The sequence below is a fragment of the Bos grunniens genome, chromosome 12 (assembly GCF_055505025.1).
Source record: "Bos grunniens cultivar Pamir isolate PY7600 chromosome 12, Bosgru_T2T1.0, whole genome shotgun sequence".
NCBI classification, from domain to species: Eukaryota; Metazoa; Chordata; class Mammalia; order Artiodactyla; family Bovidae; genus Bos; species Bos grunniens.
The window spans coordinates 77,036,035-77,058,194 of NC_141176.1; the positions used below are offsets into that span (position 1 = coordinate 77,036,035).

Sequence of the window (22,160 nt, forward strand, 5' to 3'; positions counted from 1 at the left end):
GGGACCACGGAGAGCATGAGGCACCCAGGGGGGTCTGCAGCAGACCTCCAGAAGGCTCAGCCAGAACAGGGGTGCTGACGGCACTGTGTCCCCAGGTGGATGTGTCTCACTGCAGGGTCTTGACCCAGGATCTTCAGGGTCATGGAGGTCATTGACCTCATGGCTTTCTGTCTCTGGTTTTCTCCTGCAGATCCCCTCCTACACCTTCTGCCAGTGCCAGGATACCAAGACTCTCCTCTCAACTGGCAATCCATCCCTACAGTCATGACTGAAACCAGCATAGATGGTGCATGGATTCTCCATAATTCATGGTGAAGCTGGAGCTCCTCCCCACGGGGGTCTCTGACCTGGGTGACCTGGCCCACCGGGAGGGAGTAGCTCAGGGAAGGGTGTGCTCTTGGAGCTCTGGCATCTCCTGCCCAGATGCAGGGCCCCAGGTCCTATTCCACTGGAAAGGGAGAGACAATGATCCCTTCTTAGAAAAGCATTTATCAGATGTGTCCTGGGCAAGTTAACAATTAATTGCTCAGGTCCAAGTTTACTTCCTCCAAACCAGGAAGCACGTATTCCTTGAGGTTGTAGAATCTTCTCTTTCTCAAGGATCACTTTTAGCATTTATATCATTTACTGAGCACTAACAATGTCCTGCTGCTTCTGCTGCTAAGTCGCTTCAGTCGTGTCTGCCTCTGTGCGATCCCACAGACGGCAGCCCACCAGGCTCCCCTATCCCTGGGATTCTCCAGGCAAGAACACTGGAGTGGGTTGCCATTTCCTTCTCCAATGTGTGAAAGTGAAAAGTGAAAGTGAAGTCGCTCAGTCATGTCCAACTAGTAGCGACCCCATGGACTGTAGCCTACCAAGCTCCTCCGTCCATGAGATTTTCCAGGCAAGAGTACTGGAGTGGCTTGCCATTGCCTTCTCCGTATGGTATAAAATGTCAGTGCCATCCTTCCACAATACTATGTTTTAATTGGTTAAAAGAAAAACATTGGCTTGGCAAAAAGTTCATTCAAGTTTTCCCATAAGCTGAAAGAATTTTTTGGCCAACCCAACTGTAATCCCCTGGAGCATTTGTCTTTAAGCACCTGTCCATTCTAAAAGTAAATACAAAAAAAGTAAATACAACCGCTGAACTGCATCGTGATTCACAGACAAGTTTTAACTTCAGACCTTAAGCCACTGTCCTCTCTCCCCACCATCTCATCCATCTCAGTACTGATCTGCACACACTGAGAAGCAATGCACAGTATGGAAAAGCTTTTACCTCAAGAAACGTAAGTAGTCCCAGAATGAAATAGAATTTCCAGTAACACTTGATGATTGCTTTCTTTAAAGAAGGCTCCCGTGCATCTTTCTTGGCTCTCAAAACTTCTCGATCCCAGTACCTGTGATAAGAAACAAAGAACAGTGAAGAAGAGCCCTGCTCAGGTAAAACGGGGGTGGGCGGAGCAGAAGACGAGCCTTCACTACAGGGCGCTCTGTGGCTGCCCCATAGATGCTGGCTAATGGGTCACAGGGCACCTGAAGGATGAGCAGTGTAGACCAAAGCACCTGAAAAAGTACAAGACCAGGCCTTGAGGGAGAAGTCTTAGTCTCAGAAAACAAGTTCCTGCCAAGCTTTGCTGGACTCACAGTTCACGAGCAGCTCAGGAGGGCAGACTCCCTCCTCCAGGGACCCCACCTCCGGGGACAGAGCTTGGCCTCCAGGGCCGTGGCTGCGGGCTCCCTCCATGCCCACAGATGTACAGGGAACACAGGCTCCCCCAGCCTCCAAAGTGGGCTAAGCCCGGGGTCAGCCTGAGGGGGTGAGCGTGCAGTGTCAGGGGAGCAGGCTCAGAAGAACCCAGAGGAAGCAAAGCCTCCCCGACACCTTTAGCCCCATGTGGAAATTCTCCCTCTCTCTCCCCTTCTCCCTGCTGCCTGTGCTCACCCTTGTAGCTCTTCTCCAAGGTGCTGGGAGCGATCTTCCGGAAGCACTGAGTACAAATCATCTGGTTTTAATTTCCGTTCGTAACCAATTTTAAACAAGGGGTTTAGCCACCTGTTAAAAATTAAAAGGACAGTGACATATATCTAAATTACATAGCTCTAATTAGAATCCTACAGTGATGGGCTTTGTTAAAAAACAAACTATATTTTAAATATATAGATATGGTGGAATAATTGGATATGTGTTTACACACTCACACACAGAGACATACACATTCCCTAACTCTGTAGGCTGAGAGGCCCCGGAAGCAATGACACATTGTTAGCAAAGAGCATGCTAGCCCCTCAATCTTGGGGTTTTGTTTAACATACACAATTATAATTTTTTTCTTGTGGGAAGGACTCTTAAGGTCTACTCTCTTATCAGCTTTCAAATATTCAGTACAGTAGGATTAACTATAGTCACCAGACTGGACATTACACCTTCATAAAAGTGAAAGTCGCTCAGTCATGTCCGACTCTGCAACCCCATGGACTATACAGTTCATGGAATTCTCCAGGCCAGAATACTGGAGTGGGTAGCCATTCCCTTCTCCAGGGGATCTTCCCAACCCAGGGATCAGACCCAGGTCTCTCGCATTGCAGGCAGCAATTCCACGAACTGTATAGTCCATGGGATCACAAAGAGTTGAACATGACCGAGGGACTTTCACTTTCACGAGGATGTAATGTGCAGTCTGGTGACTATAGTTAATCCTACTGTATAACTTATTTTATAATGGAAGTTTGTGTCCTTTGGCCCCCTTCACCCAGGTCTTGGCTTTGTAATATCCTTCTTGCCTAAAAGGAACCAATTGAAGAAATGACTAGTTCCAAGGTTGAGGCTGTGTGTGTCAGCACTGATAATTCTGTTTTTTTCACTGTAATATAAGTGCCTGACATGAAGCTTTAGAGATATTCATGTCAAAGACATCCATCTCCAGTGAACACGTGACAGCTACACAATGAGATAAAGAGCCAGGCCACCCCACCCATGAAGTTCCCACTTTAGAAAGCTCTGGTTGACCTGATAACAGACCATCTCACTGACTGTTTGCTTCTCCCTTCCAGCACTTTAATTCCCACTCTTATTTTTTAAATTCATCAATAAAGAGTGAAACTTTAAAATCATAGACACCCCACCCTCAACCCCAAAAAGGCAGAACCCCAAGTCCAAGCTTGCTCATGAGCTCTCTCTTTCCACCCAGGACCTCGCTGTGTCACCCCAGGGGTGCCTTGTATCCTCCGGGGCATGTGAGTGATACACCTCGGCATTTCAAATTCCCTGATGGTTCCCAGGGGTGATACATCTCACCCCTGTGAGATGTATCTCACAATCCTAAGAACCACAAGGGCTGATCCAGCCACAACACAGACTGCAAAAGGAGAATTTCTGTGGGGGCTTCTCATAACTAGTATGAGTCCCGGTGAGCAGAGCCCCAGGCAATCCCGGCAAAAGCCTCACCATCTACAGGCCAAGACCAACAGGCAGACAAAGTCCAAGATGGGTCTGAGACTTCTTGTGCCATAAAATAAGGAAGCGCTCAAGGATTCATGAGGATGTGTAGAAGGACAGAGAAGCTTGGATGGCTCTTGCTAGACAAATCTGGGATACTTTGAGCATCAAAACAAATAAATGGCAATTAACCTTAATCCAGTAAATAATGAAAGAATCCATGAATCCTTAGTGCTACATAAACAGGAGAGAAAGTAAAACTCTTGCAAACAAATGCAAACAAACATAAAAGGAGTAATCAGTTACTTTTAAGTTGTGTACATAACTGAAAATGTACTATACTGAATAATTTTTAAATTGTTTTGTGATTCAATCTGTAAACTATGTATCCCAAGATATGTCTGTTCTATACAGATGCTTAGTCCCTTGTGCAAATCAAGTGCTGGTCCAAAAGACTGCTGAAATTTTATATGCTTACTGATATTTTACACTTTTTTATCCTGCATGTCCTGCAACCTTATAAGTCTGCACAATAAAAATGTTTAACAATTCAGAAAAAAAAGGAACAATCAAGTCAGAAAATCATCAATGGAAATTAAAAATAGTGTGTGAAAGCTTGAAGCAGAGATATTTACATAATCTCAAATTATCTCTCTGCAATTATTTATTATAAAGGGAAAAAAACAGTAACTGTACAGATGATCCCACCAAAAAACTTATTCAGATCGATTATGCATTATTTAAATGATAATAGCATGCAGACGCAGTCCATTGGTAAATACCATTTTACTGATGTGCCAGGGTAAGGAAATGCCAAGGCCAGACAATAATAACCCATGGATAGAGATCAAACCAGTCAGTCCTAAAGAAATCAACCCTGAATATTCATTGGAAGGCCTGATCCTGAAGTTCCAATACTTTGGCCAACCTGATGCAAAGAGCTGACTGATCGGAAAAGACCCAGATTCTGGGAAAGATTGAAGGCAAAAGGAGAAGAGGGCAGCAGAAGATGAGATGGTTAGATAACATCACCGACTCAATGGACATGAAATTGAGCAAACTATGGGAGAGAGTAAAGGACAAGGAAGCCTGGTGTGCAGGTCCATGGGGTCATAAAGTTGGACATGGCTGAACGACTGAATAACAATAACGACAGAGATCGCATTTCTTCTATCCTGTTATTCCTAGGACAACATGGGTATAGATGCTTAAGAACTATTTGTTGAATGTATGAATATCCACAACTCATTAAAGAAGTGATAAGATAGACTGAACTTCAGATTTTACTAATCCAGGTACCTTGGCACCTCTAAAGAGCCCTGGTCCAGGAGTCAGAAGACTGGACTCTAGTCCCAGCAACGGTGCTGAGCACCCAGGGCCTCAGCTGTCCTGTGCTCCACATCTCCACTCCAGTTCAGCAGCTCCATGACCTTTAACATCTCTAGGTCTCAGTTTCCTTCCAAAACAATGGTGCACATCTAGGAGCTTAACCACTAAGCAGGTTTGACACAAGTTGGGTGATTTATTCCACACTTGCCCCCTATATAAAATGCTCAGGGAATTAGCACTGGGACTTACCCAGATGATGACACCCTGCCCCCAAAGTGAAAGCATTAGTCACTCAATTGTGTCCAACTCTTTGCAACCCCATGATCTGTCCAAAGAATTCTCTAGGCAAGAATACAGGAGTGGATAGCCATTCCCTTCTCCAGGGGATCTTCTCAACCCAGGGATTGAATCAGGTTCTCCTGCATTACAGACAGACTTTTTACCATCTGAGCTACAAGGGAAGCCCACAAAAGACCCTCTTTAAAATTCTGCTTGAGGAGGAAAAGATGCTCAACATCAAAATATCTTTGGATCCTGCTTCCTTAACTTTTGATGGTTAACATTTACTTATAGCATTAAATAATGTTCAAAATGTGGCATTTATTTTTTAATTAAATTTTTTATTTTGTAAAGGAGTATATTCAACAGACAACATGGTAGTTTCAGGAGGACAGCAAAGGGACTGAGCCATATATACACATGTATCCATTCTCCCCCAAACCCCATTCCCATCCAGGCTGCCACATAACATTGAGCAGAGTTCCCTGTGTGATACAGTAGGGCCTTGTTGGTTATCCATTCTAACAATAACCCTGTGTATGAGACAGCAAAAGAGACACTGATGTATAGAATAGTCTTATGGACTCTGTTGGAGAGGGAGAGGGTGGGAAGATTTGGGAGAATGGCATTGAAACATGTATAATATTATGTATGAAATGAGTTACCAGTCCAGGTTCGATGCACGATACTGGATGCTTGGGGCTGGTGCACTGGGACGACCCAGAGGGATGGTATGGGGAGGGAGGAGGGAGGAGGATTCAGGATGGGGAACACATGTATACCTGTGGCGGATTCATTTCGATATTTGGCAAAACTAATACAATTTTGTAAAGTTTAAAAATAAAATAAAATTTAAAATAAATAAATAAATAAATACAGCAGTGTGTACACGTCCCTACCAAACTCCCAAACTATCCCTTTCCCCCATCACTCTCTTTGGCAACCATAAGTTCCTTCTCCAAAGTCTGAGAGTCTCGTTCTGTCAAAATCGGTATTTAATTGAAATGTATGCAGTCTCTCACTTTTGTTTAATACAGTTTATTGCTAATCAAGATGTGATGCATATCTATGACCATATATTTTGGTGCATCTTTCCTTTTTCCAAAGTCCCAGAAGTAGAAAAATTAGTGAAAGGCTGAACTGTTTTCCATTAGATTCAGACCAATTTGCCCTCTTAACAGCTATTTGTGAGCTTATTTCATTGTCAGCTTTGAATACCTGAACTACATTTTTTCTGGGCCTAAAGTTAAAAATAATTCAAACAGCTTTAATTTGAATTTATTTGATTTATGCGTGCTCAGTCACTCAGTCTTGTTCGACTCTTTGCAACCCCACATTCTACCATTTTACAACCCCAGTCCTGTTCAACTCTTTGCAACCCCATGAACTGTACTGTCAGGCTCCTCTGTCCATGGGATTTCCCAGGCAAGAATACTAGGGTGGGTTGCTATTTGACTTGTAGAGATGGAACACTTTTTATGTCTATTGATCATTTACTTGTCTTTTTCAAGTGTCTATAACATATTTTTTTCCTATAGAGCTTTTATATTTTTGAAATAACTTGTAATAGTACATATAATTTTTTCCAGATTTTAATGTTTCTTTACAGGTTTTAAATTATATATCATTCATTAAAATCGAGCCTTTTGAATTCTCCTGTTGCTTTTGTAGTATATCTTTTAAAAATCCGAACATCATCTAAATCTATGTGCTTTATTTTAGCTTTTTTCTTATTTTATTTCTAACAGTAAAGGCAGCTAGAACTTCTTTTAGTTTTTGATATAGGATAGGCCCCATTTTTTTCCTAAAACAGTCCATTTTCCCATTGTGGTTTATTGAGTATTTCTTGTTCCTCACTATTGGAAATAAGAAGCACAGTTAATGAATCGTGTCCAGCTGAGAATGGACTGTCCAGTCTGCTGAGACTCTCCCTGGCGATGGCCCCACTGTCCTCACTGCAGCCTCTGGGATGAGCTCTGCATTTCTCTCCTCCCTCATCCCAGAGGCCAGCAGGTTGGGGGTGAGTGCAGGACCTGTCCCCAGAGATAAGGGTGGTGTAGGATCTTGGACTACCTGCACTTGGCCCATCAGGGAGCTGTTAAATTCTTGTTCCCTGACACTGGCCATGTCTCAGTGAGTGAACTGTCCCCTTGCAAAGGGAGTGTGGATGCAAAGACTGTCATTGATGTCAAGACAGACTCTCTGGAGATAATTTTCAGAGAAGCTGATGACATGAGGAGGGATGTGAACTCGCCAATGGCTGAGATAGTTTAGGAAGGTTGGGCCTGTTAGGCCCTCAGTAACTAGCAATTGTGAATAGATAGAAATGTTTAATTTCAAACTAGGATTCTTTGCACTATTTTTAGAATACCAGTTGTTATTCTTCATTAACAGTCAGAAACCCACATGTTGTAGATGGAAGCTGGGTGAGCTTTCCAGGGCTCTTTCTCTGACCTTGATCTGTTCCCAGTGAGTGTTTACTTTGATGAGTTTTGGTAATTTTATACAATAACCACAGCCTCAAGCAAGAAGTAGAACATTCCAAAGGTATAGTCAAATTTATTGGTATGTCCTTACGGCAAAATAAACTGCCTAACAAATTTAAGTTTATCTCCTGTAGTTTCTTCTTGTTTTTTTTGGTCTTTATAGTTCTGTATCTGATCAGCCTGAGACTAGTGTCCTTTCAGAGGTATCAAGTGGATAATTTGCCTTTCAGAGTCTTCCATGGGTCCCCCAGTGTGTTGATTCCTACCCTCTGTTGACCTGAAACAGACAGACTGCAAAATATTTCCCCAGCAAAGATGGGCTTATCCAGAATCAGCAGAGAATTGCAGTTTGAGGTCTGCATTTGTGGAGAGCCAAGTGTAAGTCCCCAAAGTGCCAGGGTTGGAGAGCACTTTTATAGACGGGAAGAGGAGGTTGGAAGGGCTCTTACAGAGTCCATGGCTTTTCATTGCCTGTGTCCTTGCCAGGAAAGGAGAGCAGTCCTTCTTTTTCCTGTTGGTGCTGCTGTTGTTGTAACCTCATGTATCAAACTTTCCGAGGCTTTCTACTGGGGACCCTGGGATTACTCAAGCGCTCTGTGGTAGTGATGACTGCTGTTTGTCTGGGGGCGCTTGTCCTGTTCAGAGCATCACTGACCCTCTCAGCATCCCAGGGAGGTGTTCTCTCCAGGTCTTCTCCCCACTTTCCCGAGGCCAATACTTAGAGGTACTAGCCACATAATCAGGAAGTGGCAAAGTCTAGACTCTAACACAGGAACACTTCCAAATGAGGCACATCAGGTGCCATTTTTTTTCTCATTAAATTTTTCAAAACTGTGGAAAATGCACACAACATAAAGTTTACCATCTTGATGATTTTTCAAGCACGCGATTCATTATTGTTACCTATCTTAACATTACTGTGCAACCAGTTTCCAGCACTCTCTTCATCCTGCACTGTTGTGCCATCAAACACTAACTCCCCACTTCCCTTGCCCCCAGCCCCTGGCAACCACAAGGCCACTTTGTTTCTCTTTGACTGCTCTGAGGACTTCATGTAAATCAAATCATAAAATATTTGTCCTTTGTGATGCACCATTTTACAACCCCACCGTCAGTGTGCAGGGTTCTAGTTTCTTCACATCCTTGCCAACACTATTTTTTCTTCCTTTTTTTCCCCATGGGAGCCCTCCTAATATGTATGAGCTGGTGTCTCATTGTGGTGCATAACTAACATAACAGGGTTAAGCAACTATATGTCAATAAAAATTAATTCTAAAAAATCATGAGCTATAATTTTGATTTTAAAAAAACCGTGCATGTGCAGATATGCAAAGATTTCTAGGGTAAAGACTAAGAAATAACCAAAATATCAGCAAGTAGACCTGGCTAATAAAAACAAATCCTTATTCCTCTCTTCTTCTGTGTGCTCAGTCATGTCCAACTCTTTGCGACCCGATGGACTATAGCCCACCAGGCTCCTCTGTCCACGGGATTCTCCAGGCAACAATATTGGAGTGGGTTGTCGTTTCTTACACCAGGGGATCTTCCTAACCCAGGGGTCAAACCCACCTCACTTGACTCTCCTGCACTGGCAGATGGATTCTTTACCCCTGTGCCACCTATCTGGGAGGCCCTTCTTCTTCTATAGTTTTAATATTTTTATATAAATAGAAAAAATATATATTCTTTTCTAAAATTCACAATTACCAATAGTCAAAATGTATGCCTTCTCTTAGACTCTAAGTCCTACCTGTGCTGTGAAAACACTAAAACCCCAGTGAGGTCATTTGTATAGAGTCAATAATCTAGTTATTGGCATCATTTACAAGTTTAGAAAGCAGATGAAATGTGAGAAGAAAAGCAAATACCCAATGAGAAGATGAAAACTCACTTTTTCTCTACAAGGTGGGCCTTGTCTTTGGGCAGTACTTCCTGCCTGGGCTCATTTCAATTTCCCAGGACAGCGAGTATGGGACACAAGGAAATCATGAGGGTACCTCAGACTTTACATACAGGATGGCAATTGTGGTCACCAGCTAACTTCACAAGGTCTGGACCCCTTTTTAAAAGTTAACACTGAAGGAAAACTGCCAATGGGAGGAGTGGCTTAAAGCAGAAGCCAACCTCCACCTTCCATTAGAATCACTTAGAGCTTATTTAACCCCACCCCCACCATTTCTAAATTTACAGAATTGGCCAGAAGGACTGCAGTGGGGTGCGGGCATTTGCATTTCTAACAAGCTCCCAGGTGATGAGGATGGAGGATGAGAAGGTCTGAGAGCCATACTCTGAGAACAGGTACCTAAAGCTTGAATATTTTCAAGCTGTTTCACAAGCATCATCTCTAACAACAAGAACTTTAAGAACTTGCTTTGAGAACCTCCTGCCTACAAGACCAAATGTGTGTGCATTCGCCTTCTCCCTGCATTTAAGAACAAGTATCCAAAGAGAAGCAGCTCAGAATAGCAGTTACATACAGGAAAACACAGACTCGGGAGCCAGACTCCTGGTTGGGGATCCAACTTTCGCTATTAAGCTGTGTGATGCAGGCAAGTTACTCAAACTCTTGGAATTTGGGGGAGAATGGATACATGTACAGGTATGACTGGGTCCCTTTCCTGTCCACATGAAACTATCACAACATTGTAAATTGGCTGTACTCCAATATAAAATTAAAAGTTTTAAAAAAATTACTCAACCTCTCCGCTTCAGTGACTTCACACGTAAAATAAGAGGTAATAGCTCCTTCCAATTCAGCAGGAAAATTGGAAATGGGTGTCTACCCAAACCAATGAGAAGTCCTCACCTCACCATCCCATTTGCATACATACACATTTTGAAAATCCACAAACAGAACATCCCTGGAGAGTTCCTTGCCCTGCCTGAGGTTAAGGAGAGGTATCTCTACTTTAGTATCATTTACAGTTGTTGCTATTTAGTCAGTCATGTCCAACTCTTTTGCAACCCCATGGAGTGTAGCCTGCCAGGCTCCTCTTTCTATGGGATTTCCCAGGCAAGAATACTGGAGTAGATTGCCATTGCCTCCTCCAGGGGATCTTCCTCACCTAGGGATCGAATCCATGTCACCTGGTCTCCTGCTATTGCAGCAGATTCTTTACCACTAAGCCAATAGGGAAACCTACACCCATATTTTTCCTTCTTGACCTTCTTTCCTTAAGCGCCACGAAAAACCCAAGAGATGTAGATACACACACTGAATACACCACCATCAGAACAAGCATAGAAGGTTCGGTTTCCTGGGGCTCCCCGAGGACTTCCCATATGAAAAAAAGGAAATGTCAGAATTTGTGAGAAAGATGAATGGTTTAGGGTCCAGAAATGAAAGATATAATAATCACCCAAGTGTGATTAAACCCAGAGTTTGAGGCCCATCTAGTTAGTGGTCCCAACTACTGGATGGAAAACTTTAGTTGAGACCTTCATCTCTCTGAGCCGCTTTTCATCTGTGTGCTTCCTCCTCACTGAAGCTCAGGGACCCTTCAGTGGTTTCAGGACTAAAGGACTCCTGGGCAAGACCACCTGCATCAAGACCTTGCACTGCTTCTGGAAAGGCTAGAGATGCAGATAAGACCCCACAGGCTTCAGGGACCCCATCCCCAAGGTGACTCTCAAAGGTGGAAGTGGAAATATTCACAGTAAGGACAGGGACTGGTCAAATCCATATTCCAGTCCTCAGTGTATCCCAGGTAAAAGTAAAATGGGTTCAAAAATTGTGTCCCCATTCAATAAACTGTGGTGACTCAGGCGGTAAAAGCATCTGCCTACAATGCGGGAGACCCAGGTTTGATCCCTGGGTCGGGAATATCCCCTGGAGAAGGAAATGGCAACCCACTCCAGTACTCTTGCCTGGAGAATCCCATGGATGGAAGAGCCTGGTAGGCTACAATTCATGGGGTCGCAAAGAGTCGGACATGACTGAGCGACTTCACTTTCACTTTCATTAAATAAAAAACAATAGTGTTTTACATACATGAAATGTGTCACAACTAGATACCAGGATATACAGTGAGAGATGCATACAGAGAGAAAGAGGGAGGCAGGGAGACCTGGTCACAGACACAGGGACAAGGGAGCCCAGTGCAGTTGGACTCAGCTGTCACCTAAGGAATATGGGGAAAGGTAGGGACATTACCGGAAGATGACAACAGGAGCAGAGCACTAACTAGATAAAGGAAGTGGTTCAGGGCTGTTTGCTTAGTGGGGAAAGGGTGCGAATTAGTTCCCTTTGAATCCGGAGTTTTCAAAGTCCCTTTGAATTCATAGTTCACTATGAATCTGGAGCTGTCCTGCGGAAGCCAGCTAAGGATGGCGTACGGGGGTCCAGTCCTTCTCCCGCTGGCGGTGACCAGCCCTGGGCAGCCTAGGTTCTCAGCCTCCCTGCCTCCTGCTCCCACTGCCCCTCCTGCTCCCTGGGACTAAGGAGGCTGGCGGGGCAGCGAGTTGCAAGGCAGGGAGACCCTGTGCCCCTCCACCAGGTCCCTCTTCCCGTTCCTGCTACCCCTTCCGGTCGCCTCACCCAGAGGGTGCAGACAGGGACCCCCGTGGCCGGCGTGGGGAGACCCCACCGCTACAAGCAGCCATCGGAAAGCAAAGCGCTCCCTCGCCCTGACCCTCGACCCTCAGCCCCTGCAAGGCTCAGCAGCGTCAGGCACTGGCCCTGAGGGGCGGGGTGTCTCAGCCCAGGCGGGGCTCACCAGGAGAACAGCCGGGAGCAGAAGTTCGCGTCCTGCAGCGGGTTGGGCTTCTCCTCCGGGGACACCGGCTGCATCTTGCCGGCCTGGACCAGCGCAAGCCAGGGGCGTGGGGTGGGGGCAGCGGGGGGCCACACGCAGGCGTGAAGCGAGGCCGCAGGCGCCGCTGATGGAGGCGGTGGGGGAACCGCAAGGCACGGGGCGCAGGATCCCAGGCCCCCACGTTCCCAAACTGGGCTGCAAACTCTACCAAACTCTGAGCCCAGGCCCCCACCCAGAAGATGGAGAGGGAAGGGCAGGCTGCAGCAGAAACGCCCCTCAGCTGTGGTGAAGACAGAGAAAGCTGGCAGAAGGAGATAGCAGCTCGCCCTCTGGGCACGCTGCCCTCATCAGGACCAAACAAGGGAGCTGTGGGAAGGTCTCCAACTGGAATGGAGCAAAATCCTGGGGGGCTTACCTGGGATAAACTACCCCCCCCACCCAATCACGAGACACACTGAGCTAGTGGCCAATACTGGTCAGTGGAAGTGAGCACAGATAACAAGCACAAAGCTGCCAAGCTACTGAGATGACAGCCTCAGGCTCCCTGGTGTCTGTTCTACTGCTAGGCTGGCCCTGGAGGAATCCTGTTTTAATAAGAGGAGGGAAAAGGAAAGACCAAAACACGTTCTTCTTGTGGCATGAAGGAGTTACTCAGCAGTGAACCCATGCACAAAGAAAAGTACATAAGCAAGAAGTCAAGGTTTACTTTATCTCTCAACTAAATAAATTTTAAATGAGCTAATAAGCAGGTATCAGTACAAGAGGGAAATAAAGAACTTCAAACGTTTTCCCCATATATGAAGCCCATATGAATATATATGAAGAAAAATGCATTCAAAAGTATTATTTCTGGAATGAATAAACAAAGTGTGGTATAAACATACAGTGGAGTATCATTCAGCCTTAAAAAGAAAGGAAATTCTGCCATGTACTGCAGTATGGATGAGCCTCGAAGACTGTGATGTTGTGACTTATAATTAGAATACTTATTTAGTCTTCATGCTGTTGCTGTTATAGAACTCCTAAAACCCTTAGGTGCTCTAAGAGTGAAAAAGTATCTTTTTTTATTTTATTTTATTTTTTAACTTTACAATATTGTATTGGTTTTGCCATATATCAAAATGAATCCGCCACAGGTATACATGTGTTCCCCATCCTGAACCCTCCTCCCTCCTCCCTCCCCATACCATCCCTCTGGGTGGTCCCATTGTACCAGCCCCTATCTTTTGATAATTGTAACAAGCCCCTTTCAACTACACCTGAGTTTTAGTGAATACATCTGTTAGTCAGAAAAACCAACCACCTGATTAAAGGGTTGGCACTTTCAGCCCCGCCCTCCAAATCCAGGGAGAAGAGGGACTGGAAACAGTTCAACCAACGGCCAGTGCTTTAATCAACCTTGCCTAAGTATGCTTCTATGAAGCCTCAATAAAAAACCAATAGGATGGGGTTCACAGAGCTTCCCAGCTGGTGAACATGTGTAGGTGCTGGAACCGTGACTTACCTGGAGAGGCCTGGAAGACCCTGCCCGTCCCCCTACCTTGCTCTCTGCATCTCTTCCATCTGGCTGTTCCTGACTTGAATCCTTTTATGATAAACTAGTGATCTAGTCAGAGAAGGCAATGGCACCCCACTCCAGTACTCTTGCTTGGAAAATCCCATGGATGGAGGAACCTGGTAGGCTGCAGTCCATGGGGTCGCCAGAGTTGGACACGACTGAGCGACTTCACTTTCACTTTTCACTTTCATGCATTGGAGAAGGAAATGGCAACCCACTCCAGTGTTCTTGCCTGGAGAATCCCAGGGACAGGGAAGCCTGGTGGGCTGCCGTCTATGGGGTTGCACAGAGTCGGACATGACTGAAGTGACTTAGCAGCAGTAGCAGTGATCTAGTTTGGAGGCCATGGCACCCCACACCAGTGTTCTTGCCTGGAAAATCCCATGGGTGGTGGAGCCTGGTGGGCTGCTGTCTATGGGGTTGCACAGAGTCGGACACGACTGAAGCGACTTAGCAGCAGTAGCAGCAGACTAGTGAAAATCATAGAAACACAAAGTAGAATGATGTTTGCTGGGCAAGGGGGATGGTGGGGAGTGTTTAATGGACACAGAGTTTCAGTTGGAAGATGAAAAAGCTCTGGAGATGGACTGTGGTGATGATTGCACAGCAATGTGAATCTAATCAATGCCCACAATAGTACATTTTAAAATGGTTAAGATAGCTCACATGTGTTATATATATTTTATACCATGTAATGGAGGAGAGAATTCCTTTTTGTTTTACCTTTCTAGGTCCTCTGGCTGAGACCTGGGAAATTCAATTGATATAAGACAGATGAACAAGAGAAAAACAGTTTATTAACCTGTGCAGCATGCACATGTATGCAAAAGTCTTTCATCATTCACAGACAGTTGTTGCTGTACTAAGATGTGTTTGTAAAAGTGCTTCATTTTCAAGAAGATCCATAGGAAGGACTTTTGACAAGTACAGATTTCTGATAAGTTTCAAATGAAGAGCTAAACTTTGTAAGAAATTATAGAGTCCTAATGGAAAACCTGATGCCTTCATAAAACCATTAACAAAAAGGACTAGTTGCTGAGTGAACTGGAAAATATGCTTATAAATTTTATTGTTTTTTTCTAAAATATTACTGGTTTAAGTTAGTGTTTTCCCAACATAAGAAAATCCTTTCCCTCAAGCTAATTATGACTTAAAACAATTTGGAAAATTACATCTTTGTAAGTAGAATTAAAACATTTGTCTTTTCTTTCTACCTGATCCCTCCAAAAACTGGAAACTCTTAGGTTCCCAGAAGCTGTGTCAGTTGCCTCATAACAGGGGCGACTCTTCCAACTCTAGTTGAGTGACAATGTTCTCTGAACTCAGTTTCTCATCTGTAAAACGGGTATTTAAAAGTAATATCTGGGACTTCCCTGGTAGTCCAGTGGTTGAGAATCTGCCTTGAAATGCAGGGAAGTCAGTTTCAATCCCTGGTCAGGGAACTCAGAGCCCACGTGCCAGCAGAGCAACTAAACCTGAGCACCACAGCTATTGAGCCTGCCCACTGCTCCATATGAGAGAGTCCATGCACCACAACAAAAGATCTTGCGTGACACAACATAGGTCCCAAGCGCCACAACAAAGCAAAAGTAAAAAACAAAACGTAATAACTATCTCGTGGAGTTATTGTTTATCTGAAAGTGCTTGTTGTAATTTCTGATGCAGAAGGGATGTTTAATAAGTGGAGGTTATTATAGTAAGATACTTTATCAGAATATTAAATTAATTGTCCTTCAGTTCAGTCTCTCAGTCATGTCTGACTCTTTGCAACTCCATGAATTGCAGCACGCCAGGCTTCCCTGTCTATCACCAATTCCCGGAGTTTACCCAAACTTATGTCCATTGAGTCGGTGATGCCATCCAACTATCTCATCCTCTGTTGTCCCCTTCTCCTCCCACTTTCAATCTTTCCCAGCATCAGGGTCTTTTCAAATGACTCAGCTCTTTGCATCATGTGGCAAAAATATTGGAGTTTCAGCTTCAACATCAGTCCCAGGACTGGTGAACACCCAGGACCGATCTCCTTCAGAATGGACTGGTTGGGTCTCCTTGCAGTAAGGGACTCTCAAGAGTCTTCTCCAACACCACAGTTCAAAAGCATCAATTCTTCTGTGCTCAGCTTTCTTTACAGTCCAACTCTCACATCCATACATGACCACTGGAAAAACCATACCTTGACTAGACGGACCTTTGTTGACAAAGTAATGTCTCTGCTTTTGAATATGCTGTCTAGGTTGGTCATAACTTTCCTTCCAAGGAGCAAGTAAATTGTCCTTGCTGTGGTATAAATGTTTGCGATAAAGGAATGAAAATGCAATTCTTGAGGTTATAGCTTAAAGGCCACTGGTGCTGGCATAAAGAGCACAGTTTTCAAGAAAACTTAACCAACTGAATTTTCCTCCAGAGAAGAGAGATTGAAACCCAAGTCAGAGGAGAGCAAAGGTCTGGGGACAAGAGGGAGAGTGCGAGAGATCCCTGTCCCCAATGGTCACCATCCTCAACCTCCCAGGCAAGGACAAAGTAGGGGGATATCAGATATGATAGAACCCCCACCCCAAGTATGACTGGTGCCTTACCTCCAGCTAGAAGCCAGATGAGTTGGCCACTTTGCAGAAGAGATTCCCATACCATCATCTTGTGTTACAAGTAAAAACCTGATTTCCCACTTGGGGTCTGGAAAATTCAGAAAGGGGGAGGCAGCAGGCTTACAGAGTCTGTGAGCCAGGATGAAAGAATGCCATAGAGGGAGATGAAGTGTGTGCCATCCAACTAGGGAGCAGATGAGAACCCAGTTACATCCTTCCTTAAAAATCCCACAACAGAGTTGATTTTAAAAACAGAATACATTTTAAAAAACATTTGCCCAGAAAAGTGGAAACCAGACTTTGCTAAAGTTTAAGAAACAACACCAGGAGGATAAATAAGAACTCTTCCTCAAACTAGATCATCTGCTTTATAATCAATTTCGATTTATAGTCCCTACTCTTCATCCTCCATGTTACAAGTGGTGCAGGAGAAGGAAATATCTCATCCTGGGAGACGTGGGAGTACCAGGGACCAGCTTCCAAGTGAGGGTCTTTGGCTTCCTGCAGGAGAGAGTTGAAGAGGAAGCTGAAGTAGAGTGAAAATGGACTTATTCAGGGACACACACTCCATAGTCAGAATGTGGACCCTCTCAGAAGGTGAGAGGGCCCAGGGTATGGGGTTGTTAATTGTCATGGGCTGGGTAATTTCATATGATAATAAGTGGGGCAGATATTCTTGCTATTCCAGGGAAGGAACAGGGATTTTCAAGAACTGAACCGCTGCACACTTTTGAAATGGAGCAGGACCCTATGGTCCTTGCCCCCCATGTCCTCTGCCTACCTTTTGTCTGTGGAAAATCTTTAGCCAAAAAATATGTTTAATCCCAGAAGTGAGAACATGTAGATACCAAGAAAAACAGTTAAAGGAGACCAAATAATAATAATGTAGTCATTAAGCATAGTCAAGGACCTCTTAATTTCTTCTCAAGGGCTATAGATAATATTCTGAGCCATATCCTGTGAGCTGTCTTATAGGTACTGAAAACCCCTCCAGGTAAAGAACTACATAATAACCGGACTGTAGCCATGACATAAGCTGCCACAGTTCTGAGAACTGACCTCGAGTAATGGGAACAAACCAGCCCTGGAACTGAAGAGTAACTGTACTTAAAACAATCAAGACGACACTGGTCAGACCACCAATGACCAATTTCAAGATGACTGTCAGCGCTGACTCTGCTGTTTCTACACGTAACCCTCTCCCTCTGTCCATAAAAGTTCTTGTCCATTCATTGTCAAGGGAGGAGGAGTCATCCTTTGCAGAGGTGCCCACCCTCCCCCCTCACCACATGCTGCTGCTGCTGCTGCTAAGTTGCTTCAATCTTGTCCGACTCTATGCGACCCCATAGACGGCAGCCCACCTGTCCCTCGTCCCTGGGATTCTCCAGGCAAGAACACTGGAGTGGGTTGCCATTTCCTTCTCCAATGCATGAAAGTGAAAAGTCAAAGTGAAGTCACTCAGTTGTGTCCGACTCATAGCAACCCCATGGACTGCAGTTTACCAGGCTCCTCCGCCCATGGGATTTTCCAGGCAAGAGTACATACTGGCATCCAAAATAAAGTAAATGTTCCTTTCCACCAACCTGGCCTCTTTATTGGCTTTTGAGTGGTGAGCAGCCAGACCCTGCTCTTTGGTATCACTTTTTGGCCTTCTATGGTCAGCCTTGGAACTATCACAGCACCAGTCATGGTAAGAGGGGAATGAATTTTAGTGTTATAATGAAGGTGTAATGAGTTAGAGATCAGAGACCAGACCATGCTCAACACTATATTGATTTTAGCTGGTTCAAGCCAGTTTTTGTGGGATCCTGTTTTTCTCAATATCTGTACTCCATTCCTTCCTGTCTCACAAGCACAGAAACACTGTTTCCACAGTGATGAGGCCATCTTAGCCTCTTATCTGGGAATCAGGACCTGGTTCTCTGTGTACCCTGATGCCTAGGTCCTTCCCTTTCCTATTTAACTAATACCAGGTTGTCTTCCTCAGATGAAGGGCACCACGGACTCCCACTTATTTCAGAAGCAACATCAAGCCCCCGCCAAGAGGGAGTTACCTTATGGATTAAAAAAACAAACAAAACTTATTATATCAATAACTTCCCTTTTGGATCTTCAGGCGTAGAGGAGAAATCCGTCTCTTTCTCTTCATCAAGATTATCTCCACAGGTAACAAAGGAAACGGTCATTAAAGGTAAGGTGGGGCCCTTAATATTCAGGGAGGCTGGGCTGTGACAGAACAGTCACTGACAAAGCCCATCAACCATTCCCTGGGAGTAAAATAGAATCTGGATAATGAAATAAGAGCTACAAGGGCTTCCCTTGTAGCTCAGTCAGTAAAGAATCTGCTGTAGTGCAGGAGACCTGGGTTCCATCCCTGGGTTGGAAAGATCCCCTGGAGAAGGAAATGGCAACCCACTCCAGTATCCTTGCCTGGAAAATCTCATGGATAGAGGAGCGTGGTAGGCTGCAGTCTATGGGGTCGCAAAGAGTTGGGCATGACCGATTGACTAATACTTAATGAAATAAAGTGTTACCTTTTTTTTCTCCCTTTGTTGCTGAGTCGAGTTTCACTTGTTCACAGGGCGCCTCGTGCAGAAACCTCAACCTGGCCCTTCAGACAAGACTCCTTTATGCAAAATGGCTGCACCAACACCTCAGTTCTGAGGGCCAAATGCAGAGATGCTGAGCCTGACACTATGATCTGGAGCCACGGGCAGCACAGCTGAGCCTGTCCTGTGAGAATCGCCCATCCCCCAGCTGACAGGAATCACATACAGCAGTCCCAGGGGTGTTTAAAGGGGAAAGCATGTCCTCTGGAGCACATTCTATGGGCACAAGCCATACCTGACAGAGGGGCTTCCCAGGTGGCTCAGCAGTAGAGAATCTGCCTGATCCCTGGGTCAGGCAGATCCCCTGGAGCTTAAAATAACAACCCATTCCAGTATTCTTGCCTGGGAAATCCGATTGACAGAGGAGCCTGGTGGGCTGCAGTTCATGGGGTTGCAAAGAGTCAGACATTACTGAGTGACTCACACACACACACGCACAGCTGTCAGATGAAACCCCCTGGCCTTTGGGGTCTGATTGGGGAGAGTCAGTAACAAAACAGGAAGAAATCAAACTGTCTTCCACTTTCCTGGTGGCTCAGACAGTGAAGAATCTGTCTGCAATGGAGGAGACCAGGGTTTGACCCCTGGGTTGGGAAGGTCCCCTAGAGAAGGGAATAGGCAACCCACTCCAGTATTCTTATGTGGAGAATTCCACGGAATTCTGGTGGGTTATAGTCCATAGAGTTGCAAAGAGTCAGACAAAACTGAGCAACTGACATTTTCTAGCAATGGAAGCAGCTGCCACTTGGGAAGAAATGAGATCTTATATTTCCAACAGAGGTTTTTGTTTGGCTGCTCTCTTGTGGGTTTTTTAAAGTGCTGATTCCTGCCTTCCCTCTCCCAAGATTCTGATTTTACTGATATGAGGCTTCAGCACTGGGTTTACAGAGCTCCCTTGGTGATTTTACAAACCACTGGCCTTTTCCATGTTTAAGTTATAAGGACTCTATCTGGACAAGGAACAAAGTAAACAAATTAGGTGATTCTGTAGGAGCAGGAAGGTGCATTTCTGTGTCTAGGGTGTAGATGAGGTGGGTGAGTTGGGGGCCTGTGACACCTCTTGCCCGCTGTGAGGTCTTCCTGGCCCCTCATGCCATGGCCTTTCCACCCTGCTCACCTAGATACATGATTCTTCTGCCCCCTGGTGGTGATTTTCAGTATAGCATGGTTGTCCCTGGAGGTTTCATACCAGCCCAGCCTAGTTGGGTATCCCTGGTGGCTCAGTGGTAAAGAATCTCCCTGACAATACAGAAGCTGCAAGGTTCAATCCTTCGTTTGGGAAGATCCCCTTGAGAATGAAATGGCAACCCAATATTGCAGTATTCCATGGACAGAGGAGCCTACCTGGCTATAATCCATGGGGTCGCAAAGAGTTGAACATGACTAAGCACACACACCCACACAGGATTTATGGGCAGACGCTGACAGTATCAGTTCACTCATGTTATTAAAAGCTGGCTACAGAACAGTCTACAGTATGTATGAGTGCCTCTCCAAGGGTCACACTTCTATAGTTACTTCTTTTAAAAGATTCCCTGATGGCTCAGATGGTAGAGTCTACCCCCAATGCCGGAGACCTGGGTTTGATCGCTCAGTTGGGAAGAACCCCTGGAGAAGGAAATGGCAACCCACTCCAATATTCTTGCCTGGAAAATCCCATGGACAGAGAAGCCTTGCGGGCTAGAGTCCATAGCATTGCAAAGAGTCGGGACACGACCGAGTGACTTTACTTTCACTTCTGGAGCTTTCCTCATAGGTCAGCCAGTAAAGTATCTGCCTGCAAAGCAGGAGACCCAGGTTCCATCCCAGAGTCAGGAAGATCCCCTGGAGAAGGAAATGGCAACTTACTCCAATATTATTTCCTGGAGAACCCCATATGGACAAAGGAGCCTGGCAGGCTACAGTCGATGGGTTCACAAGTGTTGGACAAGACTCAGCAACTAAACCACCACAGTCTTAGTTCACAAACCTGAGCTTCACACATCTGAGTCCCAAGATGTGGCTTTCTGGGAGGGAAATCCTGGGAAATGTACAGGATGAGCAGCTCTGCAGTAACTTTAGGAGTCACTCCTAGGCAGAGAAACTCGGAGCTCCAGGCCACTGGCCAAGCACAGGTCTGGCACATGTCTGTGACTGGAACCTTCCTGTGCCTGGGGTCTGAGGTGTGTGCGTGTGCTTAGTCATGATGATTCCTTGGGACCCCATGGACAGAGGATGGGATTTCTGTCAGGAATACTGGAGTGGGTTGCCATATCCTCCTCCTGGCGATCTTCCTGACCCAGGAATGAAACTTGCCTCTGTTGGTTCTCCTGCATTTGCAGGCAGATTCCTTACCACTAGCGCCCCCTGGGGGGTTTGAGGAAATTGGTCGTGATAAGACCGCTGGCTGATAGCCAGTGACAAGCGCTTCCCAGGTAAAGAGTCTCAGTGGTAAAGAATCTGCCAATGTAGGAGACACAGGAGATGCAAGTTCCATGTCTGGATGGGGAGGACGCCCTGGAGGAGGAAATGGCAACCCTCTAGTATTCTTGCCTGAAGAATCCCATGAACAGAGGTGGCTGGCAGGCTGTAGTCATAGGGTTGCTGAGTTGGACTTGACTGAGCACAGTCAGTGACAAGTGCTTATGATATCCAGCATCAAGAAGGGCAGAGGTGTAAGGTAATGAATGTCCCAGTAAACATCTGCTGCTACTGCTGCTTAGTCGCGTCAGTCGTGTCCGACTCTGTGCAACCCCATAGACGGCAACCCACCAGGCTCCGCCGTCCCTGGGGTTCTCCAGGCAAGAACAATGGAGTGGGTTGCCATTTCCTTCTCCAATGCATGAAAGTGAAAAGGGAAAGTGAAGTCACTCGGTCGTGTCCGACTCTTCGCAACCCCATGGACTGTAGCCCACCAGGCTCCTCCATCCATGGGATTTTCCAGGCAAGAGTACTGGAGTGGGGTGCCATCTTCTTCTCTGCAGTAAACAGCAGCTACCCCTTATAGTATTGTGTGGCAGGATGTATTTTTATTTAATTATCACATTTAATTTTTGGGGGGTATATGAAAATGTATTACTATCATGCTATCATCATCCAAATTCATGATCTTGGTCTTTCTTCTTGCCTTTGTATAAGGCCAAAAGAGAGACACTAG

At 45.3% G+C, this 22,160-nt stretch overlaps 1 protein-coding gene across 1 annotated transcript in view; it reads right to left on the reverse strand.

Annotated features, from left to right (window-relative positions):
* LOC147361934 (ATP-binding cassette sub-family C member 4-like) overlaps nt 1-12,421 on the reverse strand; it is a 219,558-nt gene extending 207,137 nt beyond the window's left edge. Inside the window, 3 exon segments of the mRNA XM_086330254.1 lie at nt 1,265-1,385; nt 1,931-2,041; nt 12,234-12,421. Coding sequence (XP_086186380.1) covers nt 1,265-1,385; nt 1,931-2,041; nt 12,234-12,307 — 306 coding nt within the window. The 5' untranslated portion in view covers nt 12,308-12,421.
* Between the last annotated feature and the right edge of the window lie 9,739 nt (nt 12,422-22,160).